Source organism: Manacus vitellinus, unplaced genomic scaffold (genome assembly GCF_001715985.3).
Source record: "Manacus vitellinus isolate BGI_N305 unplaced genomic scaffold, ASM171598v3 scaffold_90_pilon, whole genome shotgun sequence".
NCBI classification, from domain to species: domain Eukaryota; kingdom Metazoa; phylum Chordata; class Aves; order Passeriformes; family Pipridae; genus Manacus; species Manacus vitellinus.
The window spans coordinates 1,125,231-1,140,951 of record NW_021940867.1 but is presented as its reverse complement, the minus strand read 5'-3'; the positions used below and the strand labels follow the sequence as shown (position 1 = coordinate 1,140,951).

Sequence of the window (15,721 nt, the reverse complement as noted above, 5' to 3'; positions counted from 1 at the left end):
TTCATTGAGTTTTGCAGCAAAAAAATGTTTAGTCATCTAGTGAAAGTCCACTCTGGGTTTTTCTGTCCTGCTTTCTAAACCCAACCCACCCACTCTGCAGTGCTCAGGCAAGGTGCTCTCCCCTCTTTGTCACTGGATCAACAGTTGCTAAACTGGTTGTGATAGAAATACTAATACCAGTCTCTGAAGATGTTGAGGAGCAAGTAGAATAGGTCCTAATCCTTCTTTTACTAACCAGCTGTCTAATCCCAAGTTTTGTATCCCAAGGCAAGCCCCCGAGTTTATTGTGAACTGTGTTCTGAACACTCTGCAAAAACTCAAACGTAACCAGGAGTGTGAAGTCATATAGTGCTTTTTTTTTTTCTAAATGCCACCAGAAAGGAAGGAAAGAAGGAATTAAACTCCCTTGGAAACATGTGGTCTCTTCTGAACTGTTTTCTCACCATCCTTTGTAACAATTAAGTCTGAGGCAGAGCTGCAGCTCTATCATCTAGAAAAGCATTTCTTTGTTTCCATCTTGCTTCTACCGGAGGGTTTTTATTTGGCATAATACAGCTTTCCACAAACCACAGAGCACGTGAAACTGCATGAGAATGAAGGGACTCCAGGCTGTGAAATCTTTTTTATTATTTGTTCTGGGTGACAGTTCTAGGTCCCCATAGGAAAAGGCAGATTTGTTCCTCTTTATTAACCTGGTGTTCAGACTGCATTGACCCGTATTTAATGGTAAAAAAGAAACTATTTTAATGATTTGAACGAGTTTAAAGTGGGAAGGTGATATTTTGTGACTTTTGAATGAGAGAAAGGGGAAGGGCTCTCCATTTAGGTATTCCATGAAGCAAGAGCCAAACTATCCCTGACTTTGCAGAACCACGACTGAGTGAAAATTCAGCATAGCCAGTTTTGGTTGTGTTTGATTCTCTAAAACTACGTGTCTTCAAAATGGAAAGTAATCACAGAAAAAGAAAACAGAAAAAGGATGGAAAAAACCAAATAGTCTAAAGGCATTGCTTGCTTTTGTTTGGTTAGTGGGGTTTTGTTTTTGTTTTTGTTTTGTTTTTTTCATTTAAGAGGGAAAAATTATTTGTTTTTATACAAAGAGAAACTAAGATCAGTAGGGTAAAACTGAGAAAGAAAAAATTGTAGATAGTACATAATGACCTATTTCCCAGCAACTGAGTTTGTGAGAGTGGAATAAAATCTCAAGTAGGTTGATATTTATCTTGCCTTCTAGGAAGTAAGTAAGGATTTGAAAGAAAATGAATGGTTACTGCAATTTTCAGAGGGGAGCTGACAGAGGAGAGTGGGCTTTGTTAAGGGTCTGTTGTCTGTGACAACAGGATCTGCATTTGCACATGGATTCTTCTGGCACTGTGGTTCGTGGTCTCCTCCTCAGTGATCCTATTTCTGTTTTTAGTCCAGCTGAGCCCTGTGTCTGGCTGCTTTTATGGTAGGCCTTCCTTGAGTTTGCTGTGTGTGAGAAGCACGTGCTATTCACCTGCTCTCCATATTTGGGTTCACCTGTTTTATCCCCACTGCACCCTGCTTTGGGTCAAATTGTGACTTTCTCATTGTGACATTCTTGTATAATCTAATCCATTCCCCCAGCAGCTCAAGCTGGTGGGAGCAAGATGTAATATATCTGCCCGTAGTTCTATTTATGTTTATGGGGGAAAAATATTAGTAATGCTGTACCTTGTCTTACCTTAGATAATCTTGAACCATTTTGTCTATCTGTTCCTTTGCTCTTTATCCACATGTTCTTTGTTTGCTCCTCACTCCTTGCTCCCCTTTGTTGGGACAGGTACCAACAGACCCAGGTGGTGACAAACTCTGTGTTTTGGTAGGTGCGACATGAAAACAGGTGTGTTGCTCCTGAGAGATGCCCCTGTTTCCACAATGGAAGAGAATATGCCAAGGGAGAGACAGTGACTAAGGACTGCAACACCTGGTGAGCCACTGGAACATCACTTTCCTGTTTTTCTCCTGGGCATCTGACATGTTTCTAATAACACCAAATATTGTTGGCTTAACAGGTCTGTTTCATAGGAACTCAGGTTTTGCAGCACATTTGCACAGACCATCGCATTCCCTTTGCATGTTGCATGAAGACCCAGCAAAACTTCTAATAATATCTAACAACCTGTACCTGGTACCTTACAAATAGGTTGTGTGTCTGTGCAAATCCTCTGTAGGCACTAGCTCGTGGATTTGCTCCTTGATTTTGCTGCACAAGATAACAATATAGGAGCTCCTCTGGAGTGGGAGGAATGGAGTCTGCACTTTGTCACTAAGCTTTTCTGTCATGCTTCCCCTTTTTTTTTTTTTTTTGCTACTTGAGACCCTTCAAATCAGTCCTTTTCAGCCAGAAGCTGCATCAGCAGAAAGGGTGTGATGTGCCAGCTATATTATGATAGATGCCCTTCAGAAAAATATTAAAGATTTAGGCAGAGAAAGAGTTGACCTCTTATATCTCTAAAGAGTGCTCAGCCCATTGATAGATCAGGGGGAAAAAAGAGTGAAACCTCTGATAGCTTAGAAGAAAAAAGTGCTCCATGTCTTTCACCCTTATCCTGTGTGCTCCATGAAAAAGAATTTATAGGTTCACAAGAAAGTGATGGGCTGTTCAATTTGCATGGAGGGAAGTCCTCAGCACAGCCTTTGGGGAGGTAGAATGTATTTGCCACTCTTGTCTTCTGCCTGCACAGCACACTGGCTGCACTGGAGGTGCTTTGCTTTCTGCATGTGTGCTTGGAGGGAATGTTGGCTCTCCCCTGCAGAGCTCCAGGAGTCCAAGGTGTAGGACACTGAGCCACCAATAGTGTGAAAACTCTGTTTTCCTTGAATTTGCACCTCAGAATCTGTCATAAATTCTATCCAAAATGTCCCTGACCAGCTTTGTGGCACCCCAGGAACAATGTTTGTTATTTTCTGCGTGACTGGGTGGAGTTGGATCAGAGAATCACTGTTGAATAGTCTTTTGGCTTGGGTTTTGTTTGGTACATTGACCTCTGAGTAACAGTGATTTCAAGTCTTGTATTCTTAAACTAGTGGGACCACTCCTAACTAGTGTAAGTTAGACTTGAATTAAGGTTTTATGTGGAAATTTTGACCTTTCGGTGTTTTGTTTCATTTCTTTCCTTTGTAGCTACATATAACATTGTGAATAATCCACTGTAATTAAACCTGGGGGAAAGTATGATTTGAAAGGGAGAAAGATGGAGGAGAAGCTGATATTTTGTATAGATACAAGTGCTATAATCTGCTTACATTTCATATAGGTAAAAGTGACTCAGATGAAAAACAGACACGATGAAAATTTTATTGAAACAAGAAGAGTAAAACTCCTGGGTGTTGTTGTGAAATTTGCAAGATTCTTCGTAATAACCATGCACAGTCCTTCTATTTTCAGTCATTCTTATAATCTTTGATCTTAAAATAGTCATAACCATGTTGCTTCATTCTTGTGACTGCCTGTTGTAAGTGACATTTCCTCAAATACATAGAATTTCCTTCAATGTCGAGGTTAAGAAAATGTTAGAAATCAGGCTTTGTCTCATTGATAAAAAGTTCTTCCTCACATTTTAGGTATTTTTCTTGTATGTGAAAGTAAAATTGGAAAAGGGGTCCCTCAAAAATGCCACTAGGGCTTTTTTGAACTATGTGTCTTTGAAAAGTTTCACGATAGTTCTCAGCAAATATCAAGTCAAATGTCATTTAGAAAGCGATATAGGAAATTACTATTGCTTTGAGAATTAATAAGAATTGAGAGTCTGCATTTTGGAGGTCAGATCTTCCTTTCCTTTTGTTTTTGCTTTTTGTACTGCTGTTGCAGGAGTTCTCATTCTCACTTGTTCTTAGCCAGATGTGAACACCTGCAAACGCAATATATGGGCCAGAGGTGTCAGATTTGGCGTTTACATCCAGCTTGACATATGGGAGGCCCTAATTCATGAACAACGGAATGTCTCCAAGCCTAAGCCAGTGGCAAAACTTTTCTTATGCAATGTATTGGGAATTCATTGCAGAGCTCCATGAAAGTTTTGGAGTAACACTTAGGAAGCAGCACACACAGCAGGAATCTGCTAATCTGAATTTTGCTCCGCCACGTACCTTATAATCTGCCCATGCACATATACACAAAACCTTGGTCTTGCTCTAACTATTAGCAGAGAATTAATGTCAGAGGGTGTAATAGGTTTCATATTACTGAAGTTTCATTCGTTGAAGGAAATGTATTGCAGAATATTTGTTATAATGTGAAATGTTACCAGGATTAACCAACGCTTATGTTTGGGTTAAGGCATTACTGGAGGACTCAGTTCAGTGCCTGGTTTTTCTTTGGGTAGCAGTTTGATCTTGGGAAAGTATTTCAGGTTCTTTATCCCTGAGTTTTTATTTCTGTAAAGCACAGATAAAATTCCCCTTTCCCTGCCCTTTCAGAACTTGATTAGAAAATTCCTGGGGCACTGATGGTGTCCATCTGCATTCATAGAGTGTTTAGTAGATGAATGTTTTGCCACCCTCAAGCAAGATATTGCTTATTATGTTATTAAAGTTGTATTATTTGATATGGTGTCAGCTGCTGTTCTAACTCCCCATTGACCTTGGTTTTCATTTTATTTGCTCCGTCTCTTGCTAGTTAGCAAATCAATTTATGTCACTGATCAAAAGCCTTTGGGTGTTGAGGGAAAGATCCTCTTTCATACCTTCAGCTTCTGTAGCAAGACTTGTGGTCCTCCAGGATATCTCTGGAAAAGGGCAAATAGCAGAGTTGGTGCCCTGTTTTTCTAAAATGGTACTTGAAGCACAGCAGCATATCCAAAATAAAATGTTAATGATATTACAAAATATTACTCCAAAGGAGGCCTGTCCAGGCCACTTTTTGGAATAGGGAGATTCAAAAAACTCGTATTCCTACATGCAGTTTTTAAGAAACAGAGAAACATATCCCTTATTCACTTAACATTAATGCATAATTTGGATTTATACACCCAATGCTGACATATGCTAATTTATATTGATGAGAGAGCCTCTCATCTGGTGTGTGGTAGTGAACTCCTGGGGGCAGAAACTGTGGCACTTTCACTTTGCCTAAAGCACCTTGCCTTTTGTTGCTTATTATATACATTGCAATAATGATAATTGTCACTGACTTGTTCTCTCTGTCACAGTGTGTGCCAGGGTCGGAAGTGGGAGTGCACCAAAAATTTGTGTGATGGCACCTGCACTGTTATTGGCACAGCCCATTACTTGACATTTGATGGACTGAAATACAAGTTTCCAGGAAACTGTCTGTATGTATTAGTTCAGGTAAGAACATGTCAAATGCTAAAGCTGCCTGATAATATACAAGGTGTTTTACATCAGGTGAGAAGGCCAGTGTTGGGATAAATCACAGTAAAATATTTAATTAGTGAGCCAGATGGATGGTAGAGGAGAGTAGAGCTTTCAGACTTCAAAGATGTCTCGAGAATTTTGAAGATTGCATTTTGTTGTATAGAAATTTAGGTTGTCACGTGTCTAGCTGGCAGTCACAAACCTTGTGACAGAAGAGCTGTCCGAACCTCATCTCTAACATGGAATTGTGGATATCCATAAAAAATCAATTTTTCCTCATTCTCCACTAGACTCTTTATCCTGTTCTAGTGGCTTACTGTCTGGTTGGGACAAGGAATGCTCAGTAAACCTTCCCTAAATTCCCCCAGAACAGAGACGCTGCTCTTTCCCTCCAGCACAGTCACTGTCCTCTTCCATGCACCAGTTCTTTTGGAGTACATTGAAAATATCCACTTCCCTCACAGCAAAGAGGAGAGATGGACCTCACAAAGAAAAGAAAATCAATATATTACGATACATCATTGCTCCCCAAGAAATAGGTTGGCATTACTGTAATTATTTTCCATGTACAGGCAGAAAAGCGTGGGTATCAAACTTTTGACTCAAGACTGTGCAAATTTCTTCCTAATTCTTCTTTCTAACCTAACCTTCTAGATTTGTATTTTAATTTTAGCACTGAAGCTGTAGAGTCTTGTAAATCAAACAATATCTGTGTATTCAGGGATGGACCTCATGAATATCAAGGCTAAGCACAAAATAAATGAATATGGGAATATTGGACATGCCAACATATATCCTATTGGTCAAGATTACACAGGGTGTTATCTCAGGCTTCTGTTGGCTCTAGGTGTTTTTCTCTGTATGTGTTTTTAAAATGTACCATGTTACTGACTCATTGATTTATTTTTTATCTGATAGGATTTCTGCAGGGATGACTCTGGAACATTCAGGATACTAATTGCAAATGAAGGTTGCGGCTTCACTGGAGAAAAGTGCAGCAAAAGAGTTATCCTTCTGTATGGAGGAGGGGAAATAGAGTTGTTTAATGGAAATGTATGTATGCTTCTTTTCTCTTGCTTTCCTTTTTTATTTTTTTTGGGAAAAGAATTACAGATTGTTTAGTAAAATATGAGGCATAAATGACCTCGTGCTCAGGGGTTCTCGATCATAAAATGAAAAGATTAGGAGGATTATAATGACCCATTTTGCTCCAAGAGGTATAATGCCATTTTGGTATTTCTCCTTGATGCCAACAAATTTGTCTCACACAGAATGGTTTGGGTTGGAAGGGACCTTTAAAACCACCTCGTTCCAACCCCCCTGTTGTGGGCAGGGACACCTTCCCCTAGGCCCCTTCCAGGCATGGGGCAGCCACAACCTCTCTGGAAAACCCAGTCACTGACTCATAACTAGTAAAACATCAGACCTAGTTTAACAATCTGAAGGACTGAGCACACAGTAAAAAAAAAGAAGTCATGGCTCAAATGAGTTGATAATGCAGAATGTTAAATTGCTGGATGGAATATCCAGATGACTGGATTCTTCTTTTTCCTCCCCTTTCCTACCCCCAAACACTGAAGAACTGACCAAGAATCACTTCCATCTCCCATGTCCCTCCCCAGCAGGAAACAAGCTTTCCAGAGGGCAGAGTTCACTCAGCTCTTTGCCTTGAGCACTGCAACAATTAAGGCCGTCTGTGTTCAGGCACTGCAGAGCTGCAGTGGATTAGAGTGTTTCAATCGCTCCATTTTCAGAAGTCCTGTGCTCTGAACTGGCATCTGGACCAGAGAACTTGCAAGAATGTTCCCAGTGAAATGTGAAACCACTCTGCATTTGCCTTATTTTGAGTTAACAGACAAAGCTGTACCAGGTTTTGAATTTCCTGCAAAGTGCCACTGATCCTTGACAGGAAGACAGAAAACATGCCCATTATTGACAGTGTCTGTGCAGGACATCTTGGCAGCATATGATCCATGTAGGCTTTGGGATGCTGGAGGAACAAACATAGGACATATCGATTACCCAATTCTTTATTTTTACTGCTAAAGAATTCCCTGCCTGGTTGAGGGTGAGTAGCAGTACAGGGATCATTCCATCAAGTCAGGCTTTGTCTGAAAGCTTCTTTAGGTGACAGATTTTCAGAAAAGCTGTGCTTCCATTTAGACTCCTAAGAAAGGGCCAGAAAAGGCAGGAGGTGATCCAGCATCCAGTGATTCCAGCAACAGAGAGTGTTTGGTTCCTGAGAGAGCCTGTCCTTGCAGGAGCTGGATCTGTTGTGTGGATCTGTCCACACAACCCTCCTGAATTTTTAGTTGTCTTTTTAGAGAGTTTAATTCTCAGTGTAACAGTATCTAGAACAAGTTTGCCTAGAAATAACAGCAAACAAAATAGAGATCAAGGGAAAACAACTCTTAGGCAAATTCTCACCCAGTGATGACCTCCTGCACTCTTTTTCCACAAGAATCCTTAAAAGCAAGCCCAGGTATTGACTATTTTTTTTTTCCATTAAAATGTTTCCAAATAGCATTGTTTTAAGATGATCTGTTTTGAGCGCAGCTTCTAATTTTAGGTAAATGGGGACTTAATTGAAGTATATATATGTTACAGTTCTGGCTGACATTTACAAAAAAAATTGTGAAATAATTTTTGCCAAGATTTGTGAAATAAATCTGCCAGTTTGCAAGGTCAAAAGTTGGACTTCATGGTTGGGAAAAAAGCCTCCATAAACATAGAAATTTTGTAATTTAGGTCAACCTCCCAGCTCAACTTTGTCCTCTGTTTTTTGCCTGAGTTTGGAAAGACAAAAGCTGCTCTAGAAGCAACCAAGTGACTAAGCTGTGTAGTCATACATGGGCCATAGGAGAAGGTAAAAGAACTTCCAGTACCTAAATATTTTTAACATGTTCTCCTCTAAAAACACTGAAGGCCCTCCTTAGGAGATCCATGGAAGACGTGAACTGTCTTCTTTGGGGATAAAAGTTTCTGATGATAACTCAGAGGTGAAGAGAACTGAATTTCATTGCTGAGCTTTTGCTGAATTGAGCAAGAAAGAACAGTGGAATAAGGAAATATTTCTCCCTCAAACTAGGGAGTGGATGAATAGTTTGTGGGCTCCTCTTTCTCCCTTGATTGTACTGATTGAAACTTTTCATCTGCCTCTTTCACAATTAAGCAGTTAATGCATTAATGGTGCTTAAAGTAACAGCTGTGCCAGACTTTTCTTTCCAAATGTGGTTAATAATTCTGTTAGAGTACCCATTGAAAGGGGATTATGGTGTGAAAGAAAGTGTTTTAAATTAATCTCTTAAATTCTTAGAAGCTGGAGGCAGTGAAGTTGCAGCCAGATGGAAGAGAAATAGTCGCAGGGGAAGGGAAAGCAATGGAAAAATGAAGATACGCTGAAAGGAATCTCTTTGGATTTTTCCTGTTGGTGTGGAGTTGGAAAGAAAGTTCTTCCTGACTTCAAGATCAGACTCTGGTCCTTCAGAAGCCACTGATGCATGTGGTTTTTCTAGTTCCTATTAAACTCAAACCTAGCCAATCCCTTGGTTGTTGCCAGCCCTCAGGAGCACAGAATTAGTTTCCTAAAAATATGAAATAAAAACCAAAAAAACCCAAAAAACTAAAAACCAACATGTAATTATTCAGTGAACCATTGACCAAATACTAAACTGATCATTAATTAGGAATACCCTGTCTTCTTTATCAGCTCTCACTGCTCTGTGTGTCAGTATTTGTGGTGAGTGTATGTTATTTCCTGGGAGCATGAGGGACCACATCCAAAAGTTATAGAAATGGGATGAGATTGAAATACTCCACGTGTATCCCAATTTTCTGTTTTGCTCTGGAGCATCTGGATAGTGTGTGGGAACTCTCTAGGGAACAGCATGTTTGAAAGTACCTGTTAACCTATGAGCATGTGTTCCACTGGGACTTGAAATAGTGACTAGAGCCACTGTTGATAGCACAATGTGCTTCTCTTGCTCAGGTGAACATCAAGATACCTCCTAATGATGAAAATAATTTAGAAGTCATGAAGTCTGGCCGTTATTACATCATTTTACTGGGCAAGAGCATCAGTGTGACCTGGGATCTGGCCATGGGAGTCTCTGTTATCTTAAAAGGCAATTTCAAAGTAAGTGTTTTTTGCTTTTCTTCTTATTCTCACTAAAGAATGCCCTTACCCTCTCTCTGGGGAACAGCATTCTTTTTTTAATGCAGACTTGCTGATAGATTTCCATGGAGTATTAGGCACTTGCTTGAAAATAAAGGCTTTTCTTTGGTAATACCATTAGACTGCCTTGCTTTCCTGGTAGTTCAGTTGTGAGGTGTAAATCCTGGCTCATTGGAGATGAGCTATGACAGAAAGGCTGAATGCTGAGGTGCCTCAGAATAACTGTACCTTGAGTGATTTCTTCTGTATTCAGGAAGAGCAGTGTAAGGAGCCAGATTCCTGAGGACTGTCATCTCCAGAAATAAAATGGGATTGTGGGGCCATACTCCAAGTACAGCCAGCAGGCACTGCTGGTTAGAGTTGTCTTGCTTTCTGGAGACAGTGTGGTCCTACTTTCAGCTAAGCAGAATGGGAACAAGAGCTAAACTTTTCTGTGAAAGACCATGCCTATTTTAGTGGACTTGGCAAGACCCTGGGTAATTCAGCTTTTAAGCCTCATGGCATTAAAGCTCGAGGCTAAAAAAGACTTCTCAACAAAACCCTCAGCCAGTGTACAGATGTAAGATTTATGTGTTTTGTGTTTCTTTCCCTGCAAGGATCAAGTGTGTGGTCTGTGTGGAAATTTTGATGGAATCCAAAACAATGATTTGACCAGCAGCAGTGAGCATCTTGAAGTAGATCCAGTTGACTTTGGGAATTCTTGGAAAGTTAATCCATCCTGTGCTGATGTTGAAAAGGTGAGTGTGAACGAATTGTGAAAACTAATTAGTGTGGGTTACAGTATCACTCAGGAGTGGGCAAAGAGGTTTGAAAGGATAAGTAGAAATTAACTCCTTTCCCCATGTTTTTGCCAAATAATGTTATTTCTTGAAATCTGATAGGAGATCAATTAACTTACACAATGCTGCTGTGTTGCCTGGCCTCGGATGAATGTCAAAACAGCCAATCTGTATGGTGTAGGGGCTGTTCATAGAGTTATCCAACCCAGATGCTTGAAATCAAGGTATAACTGGAAATCTCATTTTACAGTTTAACCTGAAGACAACCAGCTGTAAGTTTCAGTCACAGGGAATTCAGATAAAAATTTCGTATTTCCCTATCCAAATTTCTATATCCCAAATCTTAGTTTGTCCATTACAAACAACAGAATACTTAGGTTAATTTCTTTCTATTTGCTTCTCATTCTTTTTCTAAACAGCATTCAGTTATTGTTTTAAAGTTGGAATGGCTTGATCAGAAAGAGCAGGATATTGAGAGGGGACATGAGACTTTATTGCCATCTATGGTTGCATCTGAATTTTGGGGGGGGTACCTGCTACCTGGAAGTGTTATCTATGTCCCAGTGCTGGAGATTTCATAGGGTACTAATTAAATTACACATGAGAGTCTGTGTTCTCTTTTCCAAATACAGAGTTTTGAAAGAATGGAACTGAGTAATAAATTTATATTGAGCTGGCAAATGATAATAATAACCCATAGTATTTCCAAATCAAAAAATGTGAGGAAGCAGCTTGAAGACAACTTGTTCTGACATTTGTAAAATGAAGCATCTCATGCAGCTGATGCTTTTTAAGGCTAAAAACTTTTTCTTGAAAATTTGTCTAAATGGTCAGAGGAGGGTGGGGGGAAGAAAAAAAACCCTTTTTTAGATCTTTTAAGAAAATATTTAAATGATCAGAAAGTTGAAATGAAACATTTATTCTTGATCACATGAAATCTTTTGGGTTACTTTGCTAATTACGTGCAAGTGTGACATAGCCACAGTGTTGTTGAATGCTGAATGTCACTGTTCATGTGAGTTGGTTGGAGCACAGAGGAATTTGCAATACTGAGGAGTAAGACTGAGAAGGAGCAGCTTCTCATTTCAGTGTAACAGGCACAGGACAGAACCTGTAGAGTGTCAGTGATAAATGCCATGTCAATGCAAGTGCTCTGTGCTCTTAGATAAATTGAATGGGAGAGAGAGAGAGACTACTGAACCATTCAGCAGTGGCCTTGGATATTGTCTGCTGAAGTCTGGTCATATTTTTGAGCCTTGTTGACCTTCTGCAGAGATGTGGAAGATCATTTTTCAGGATGAGTGTTTGGTACAGAGTGTCTTACTGTCATCAAAATGTCTAAGTTAAAACTGCAGTGTACAAGTAAGAGCTGGAGAAAATCTAGGAGGTGATCTGCTCTGCTCTGCATTCTGCCATGGCAGGATCTGTGCGGGTTGTACAACGAGTTGAAACTTTACTCAAAGGAACAATTACCTTTGTCATGAAAAATTGCTAGTGAGCCTCTTGCTTCAGTTTGAGGAGCACTGAGGTCTTAAAGGCAAGGCTAATGCAATCTCTACTGTCTCTTACAATATTAAGCCCAACCTGGAACAGACCTTGATGTCTACACTGTGTGATGGAAACATAGTGAAGCAGATGATGGTAGAAACGTCATGCAGCATTTTGTCTGGAGATCTCTTCAAAGAATGCAAAACATTTGTGAGTATTGAGTCATGTGTTTCACTTTCTTCAATTCTGTGTGGTCTGTGCTGACACTGGTTATAGCTAAGGGGAAAGGTGTGGTTGTGCTGACAGCACATGGGACTTGGAGGAGGCTGACTCGTGTTCTCATCTCTCATCCTGTCCTGTAGCTGATGCTTCCTGGGAAAATGCAGAATACCACATGGGACTAAGCTATAGAGTAACTGAGGGAGATTTTACTGTACAGCCCAGAGACTGGTACATGAAGTGAAGCATAAGGGTTGAGACCTGAGGGAAGGGGGAGCTGAGCTAATGTAAATACCCACAGTGCTGCACAAGAGGGATGGGAATGAGACCTAAAAACATATAAAATTGTTTCATATGGGGAATAGTAAGAGACAACAAACTGCCGTTTATATAGCATCTTTGAGGGTGTGGTCTTGCTGACATCAGGAGGAATATCAGCACTGATTTATGTGACACCTCAACTCTTGACAAGTGGAGCACCCAAACCATCTGAAGGTTAAATATGTCTGCAGGAAGGAGATGAGGGGAATCACTGAGTGTACTGTGCCCCATGTTTCTCTTTTGTAGGTGAATCCTGAGCCCTACATAGACATTTGCATGTATGACACTTGTGCTTGTGAATCTATTGGGGACTGTGCCTGTTTCTGTGACACCATCGCAGCCTACGCTCATGTCTGCGCACAGAAAGGGGTCGCTGTTCACTGGAGGTCACAGACCCTGTGCCGTGAGTACTGGGTACATGAGGGAGAACTGGGTGAAAAGGTTCAGGATTTTGGGTCAGATAAGCTGGTCAGACTTAGCTCTGCTTCCACTCATGTCCAGAGAACCTCACCTTAATGGGACCGGGCTGGCAGATCACGCTGACATTTCCACTCCCTTTTCTATTTCTGTTCAGAGTCGTACCTCAAAACTCCATTCCATCAATTAGAGGATGACATAATGTGTGGTGCAAACAAATCTAGAGACAGAAACGTTCTCTGTAATACATATATATATGTGTGCATTAATTAAAGCTTAAAGTTTGTGGAGTTTTTGCATTTGCAGTTATCAAACCCAAATATCTCTAGTCTAGACTCTAGTCTAGTACTTCATTATGTAAAAGAAAGATGCAAGTGTGAAGAAGTGGCCTGCCCTGCATGTAGTAAAAAAATAAATAAGTAAAAATTGTTTATAGGTGGAAATATTTGTTTTTCTGGGAATATGTGGTCCGCTTTATATGACACTTGGTGTCATAGTTCTGAGAGGCATGGTGAATAAATAGTCTGGTTTGACATTTTTTGCCTCTGATTCTTTCCCTGCATAGCACAAAGCTGTGAGGACCTGAATAAAAATGAATTAGACTATCAGTGTGAATGGAGATATAACAGCTGTGGGCCTGCTTGTCCTATAACGTGCCAACACCCACAGCCTTTGGAGTGTCCTCTGCAGTGTGTGGAAGGATGCCACGTACGCTGTCCTGCAGGTAAGTCCATCTTTTACTTTACTTAAACAGTTACTTATCTTTTTATTCTGCTTGACAGGCTTACTGGTGTGTTTTCACCACAATTTCTTACTGCCTAAGTAGGGAGATGGTTGATCATCTTGGTTTGGGTTTGTGAAATGAGCACAGTGTGGGGGAGGGCGTGAAGTGGTGCCTAAAAGAGGAGGATGAAACAGTGCCAGCAAGAACAAGAGAAGATGGGAACAGGTGGATAGGAAAGGAGGACAGGAGGATTAGGGGCTGTGTGGCAACAGAGATTGTTGGCTATGTGGTTAAAGTAGGGTATGAACTTGTCCTGGACATTGATAAAATATTCTCCTTCAGAGCAGCTATGACAGTGGGGGAAACCCATTGCCTTGATGGGCTTAATACCTCCAAGATGCTCCTGAGAGTGCCCAGCAGGCATCCCCCTGTGAGCCTGAGCTTCCAGCTTAACTGTTCCCAACAACTACCTCGTAGAAAAGGGAAAGGAAAAAAATACAGTAAATATGGGGCAGGGAGAGGAAAGATGGGGTGAAAGAGAAAGAGTGCAAAACAAGAGCCAAAAGGAGACTGAAAACTCAGATAAATTGTTCCTAAGGACAGAGCAAGAAGACATGAAGGCAAAGAAAAAAGGTATTTTAAGAACCAAAATAACTATTCTGGGCCCTGGTGTCTCTGACCAGAATGAGGTAGGGGATAGGGGGAGAAATAAACAATGCACATGTACAAAGGGAAATGCCATTTTCTCCTGTCTTCTCCCCTGTTTTGTTCTAAAGATATGTTCACCTTCCATGTGGTGCTGGCTGTTGCAGGTTATACACCAGGTTAAGTACTTCCAATATCTAAATAAAAGCCATTATGAAGGAAGGAGATACTGCTCTGTGTTGAGCTGGCAGTGGCCATAAAACCAAACAGAGTGTTCAGAAGGTTTGAGCCCACCTGAGAAGAGTCAATATGTTTTTAGTGCACTGATTAGTTTTAAAATTTGTGAAAATTGGCATCTTTTTACTGATGTGCTATTTCGAAACAGGGAAAATACTTGATGAACTGTCCCTGGATTGTGTCAGTCCAGAAGACTGTCCTGTGTGTGCAGTTGGAGATGACAAGATCCCACATGGAAGAAGAGTAGTTTTGAACAGAGATGATCTACAGCACTGTCAGTCTTGGTATGATGGGTTTGTGCAGTGAATGCTGAGTGGGATGAAGGGACAGGAGTGAAGTACATCAACATTAATAAGTTTATTGGTGTAAATTTAAATGTATTGCTGACAGGAAAGCTTGGAGGCCACTTTTTACATCAATTCCCCTTCACATAGAGCCCAAAGCTGAAATTTTTCAGTGACGGAAGGGATTATAGGATGTCAGCTGAACTAAAATTCATAAATTCCTTTCAAAAAAGGCCTTTTCCCATGTGTAGGTGGCCCTCCTGGCTTCAGATGTTTCACTTCTTTTTGTGCAATGTGTGATTCAACATCAATAAAGTTGTCAGACTCTTTCCCTCTGCCAGCGCTAAAAAATATCCCGCGCATGGCGCAGGGTCCGAATGTGCACTCAGCGTAGAACTTGCTGAGATTATTAGCAGTTGGAATTGTGTACTGTTACTGCAAAACCAATTTCCACAAGATTTTAAGGCGGTCTGATCCTGCATGCATGCATTTCCAAATGTGATGGAATGCATGGCAGGGTGCAGGGTGCTGTGCACCGAGCAGGATAAGGACCCTCGGCTGCAGTGCAGCAGAGACTGTTTGCATTCTGTATAATTGTATAATGCCCTGTGGCATATTATGTATTATCTGAAAGTTTGGCATTCCCCAGATGTCTGGACCCTTGATGGATACTTTCACCAGTCACTTATAATGCTGTGAATACAAGAGATTTTTCCATCCTGTAAATTGATCAGATTTAATGGAAAGTGAGTTGTGAAACCGCAGCAGTTATTAGGGCAAACTAACACCTTCACTCCAAGTGCTCTGAACCTCACAGAAGCTCTAAATGGGTACAAACTTCCAATTTCCAGTCTCTTGCCAGAGCTCACGTATGTCCGTGCTTGAGCTCTAAGGCTGATCAATTAAATATATATTTTTTTAACAATATACACAAAGAACCTTGAATTCCATCAAAAGGTCAAAAAAGAGTCTCCATAAATGAGTCTCTGTTCCCTAATTTTTGTAATCCATAATAATAATTTATCTTAAATGTTGATACACTGACCACTGCTCACAAAAGATTTCAGAACATTAGGAAAACTTACCTCACTAG

General features: G+C 40.5%; 1 protein-coding gene across 1 annotated transcript in view; it reads left to right on the top strand.

Annotated features, from left to right (window-relative positions):
- The window catches only part of VWF (von Willebrand factor), a 132,511-nt gene that overhangs the window by 51,583 nt on the left and 65,207 nt on the right, over window positions 1-15,721 (top strand). The window contains exons 19-27 of the mRNA XM_018086235.3: window positions 1,848-1,951; window positions 5,175-5,313; window positions 6,259-6,393; window positions 9,329-9,475; window positions 10,111-10,251; window positions 11,872-11,991; window positions 12,568-12,724; window positions 13,304-13,462; window positions 14,493-14,628. Coding sequence (XP_017941724.3) covers window positions 1,848-1,951; window positions 5,175-5,313; window positions 6,259-6,393; window positions 9,329-9,475; window positions 10,111-10,251; window positions 11,872-11,991; window positions 12,568-12,724; window positions 13,304-13,462; window positions 14,493-14,628 — 1,238 coding nt within the window. The remainder of the gene's footprint in view (window positions 1-1,847; window positions 1,952-5,174; window positions 5,314-6,258; window positions 6,394-9,328; window positions 9,476-10,110; window positions 10,252-11,871; window positions 11,992-12,567; window positions 12,725-13,303; window positions 13,463-14,492; window positions 14,629-15,721) is intronic.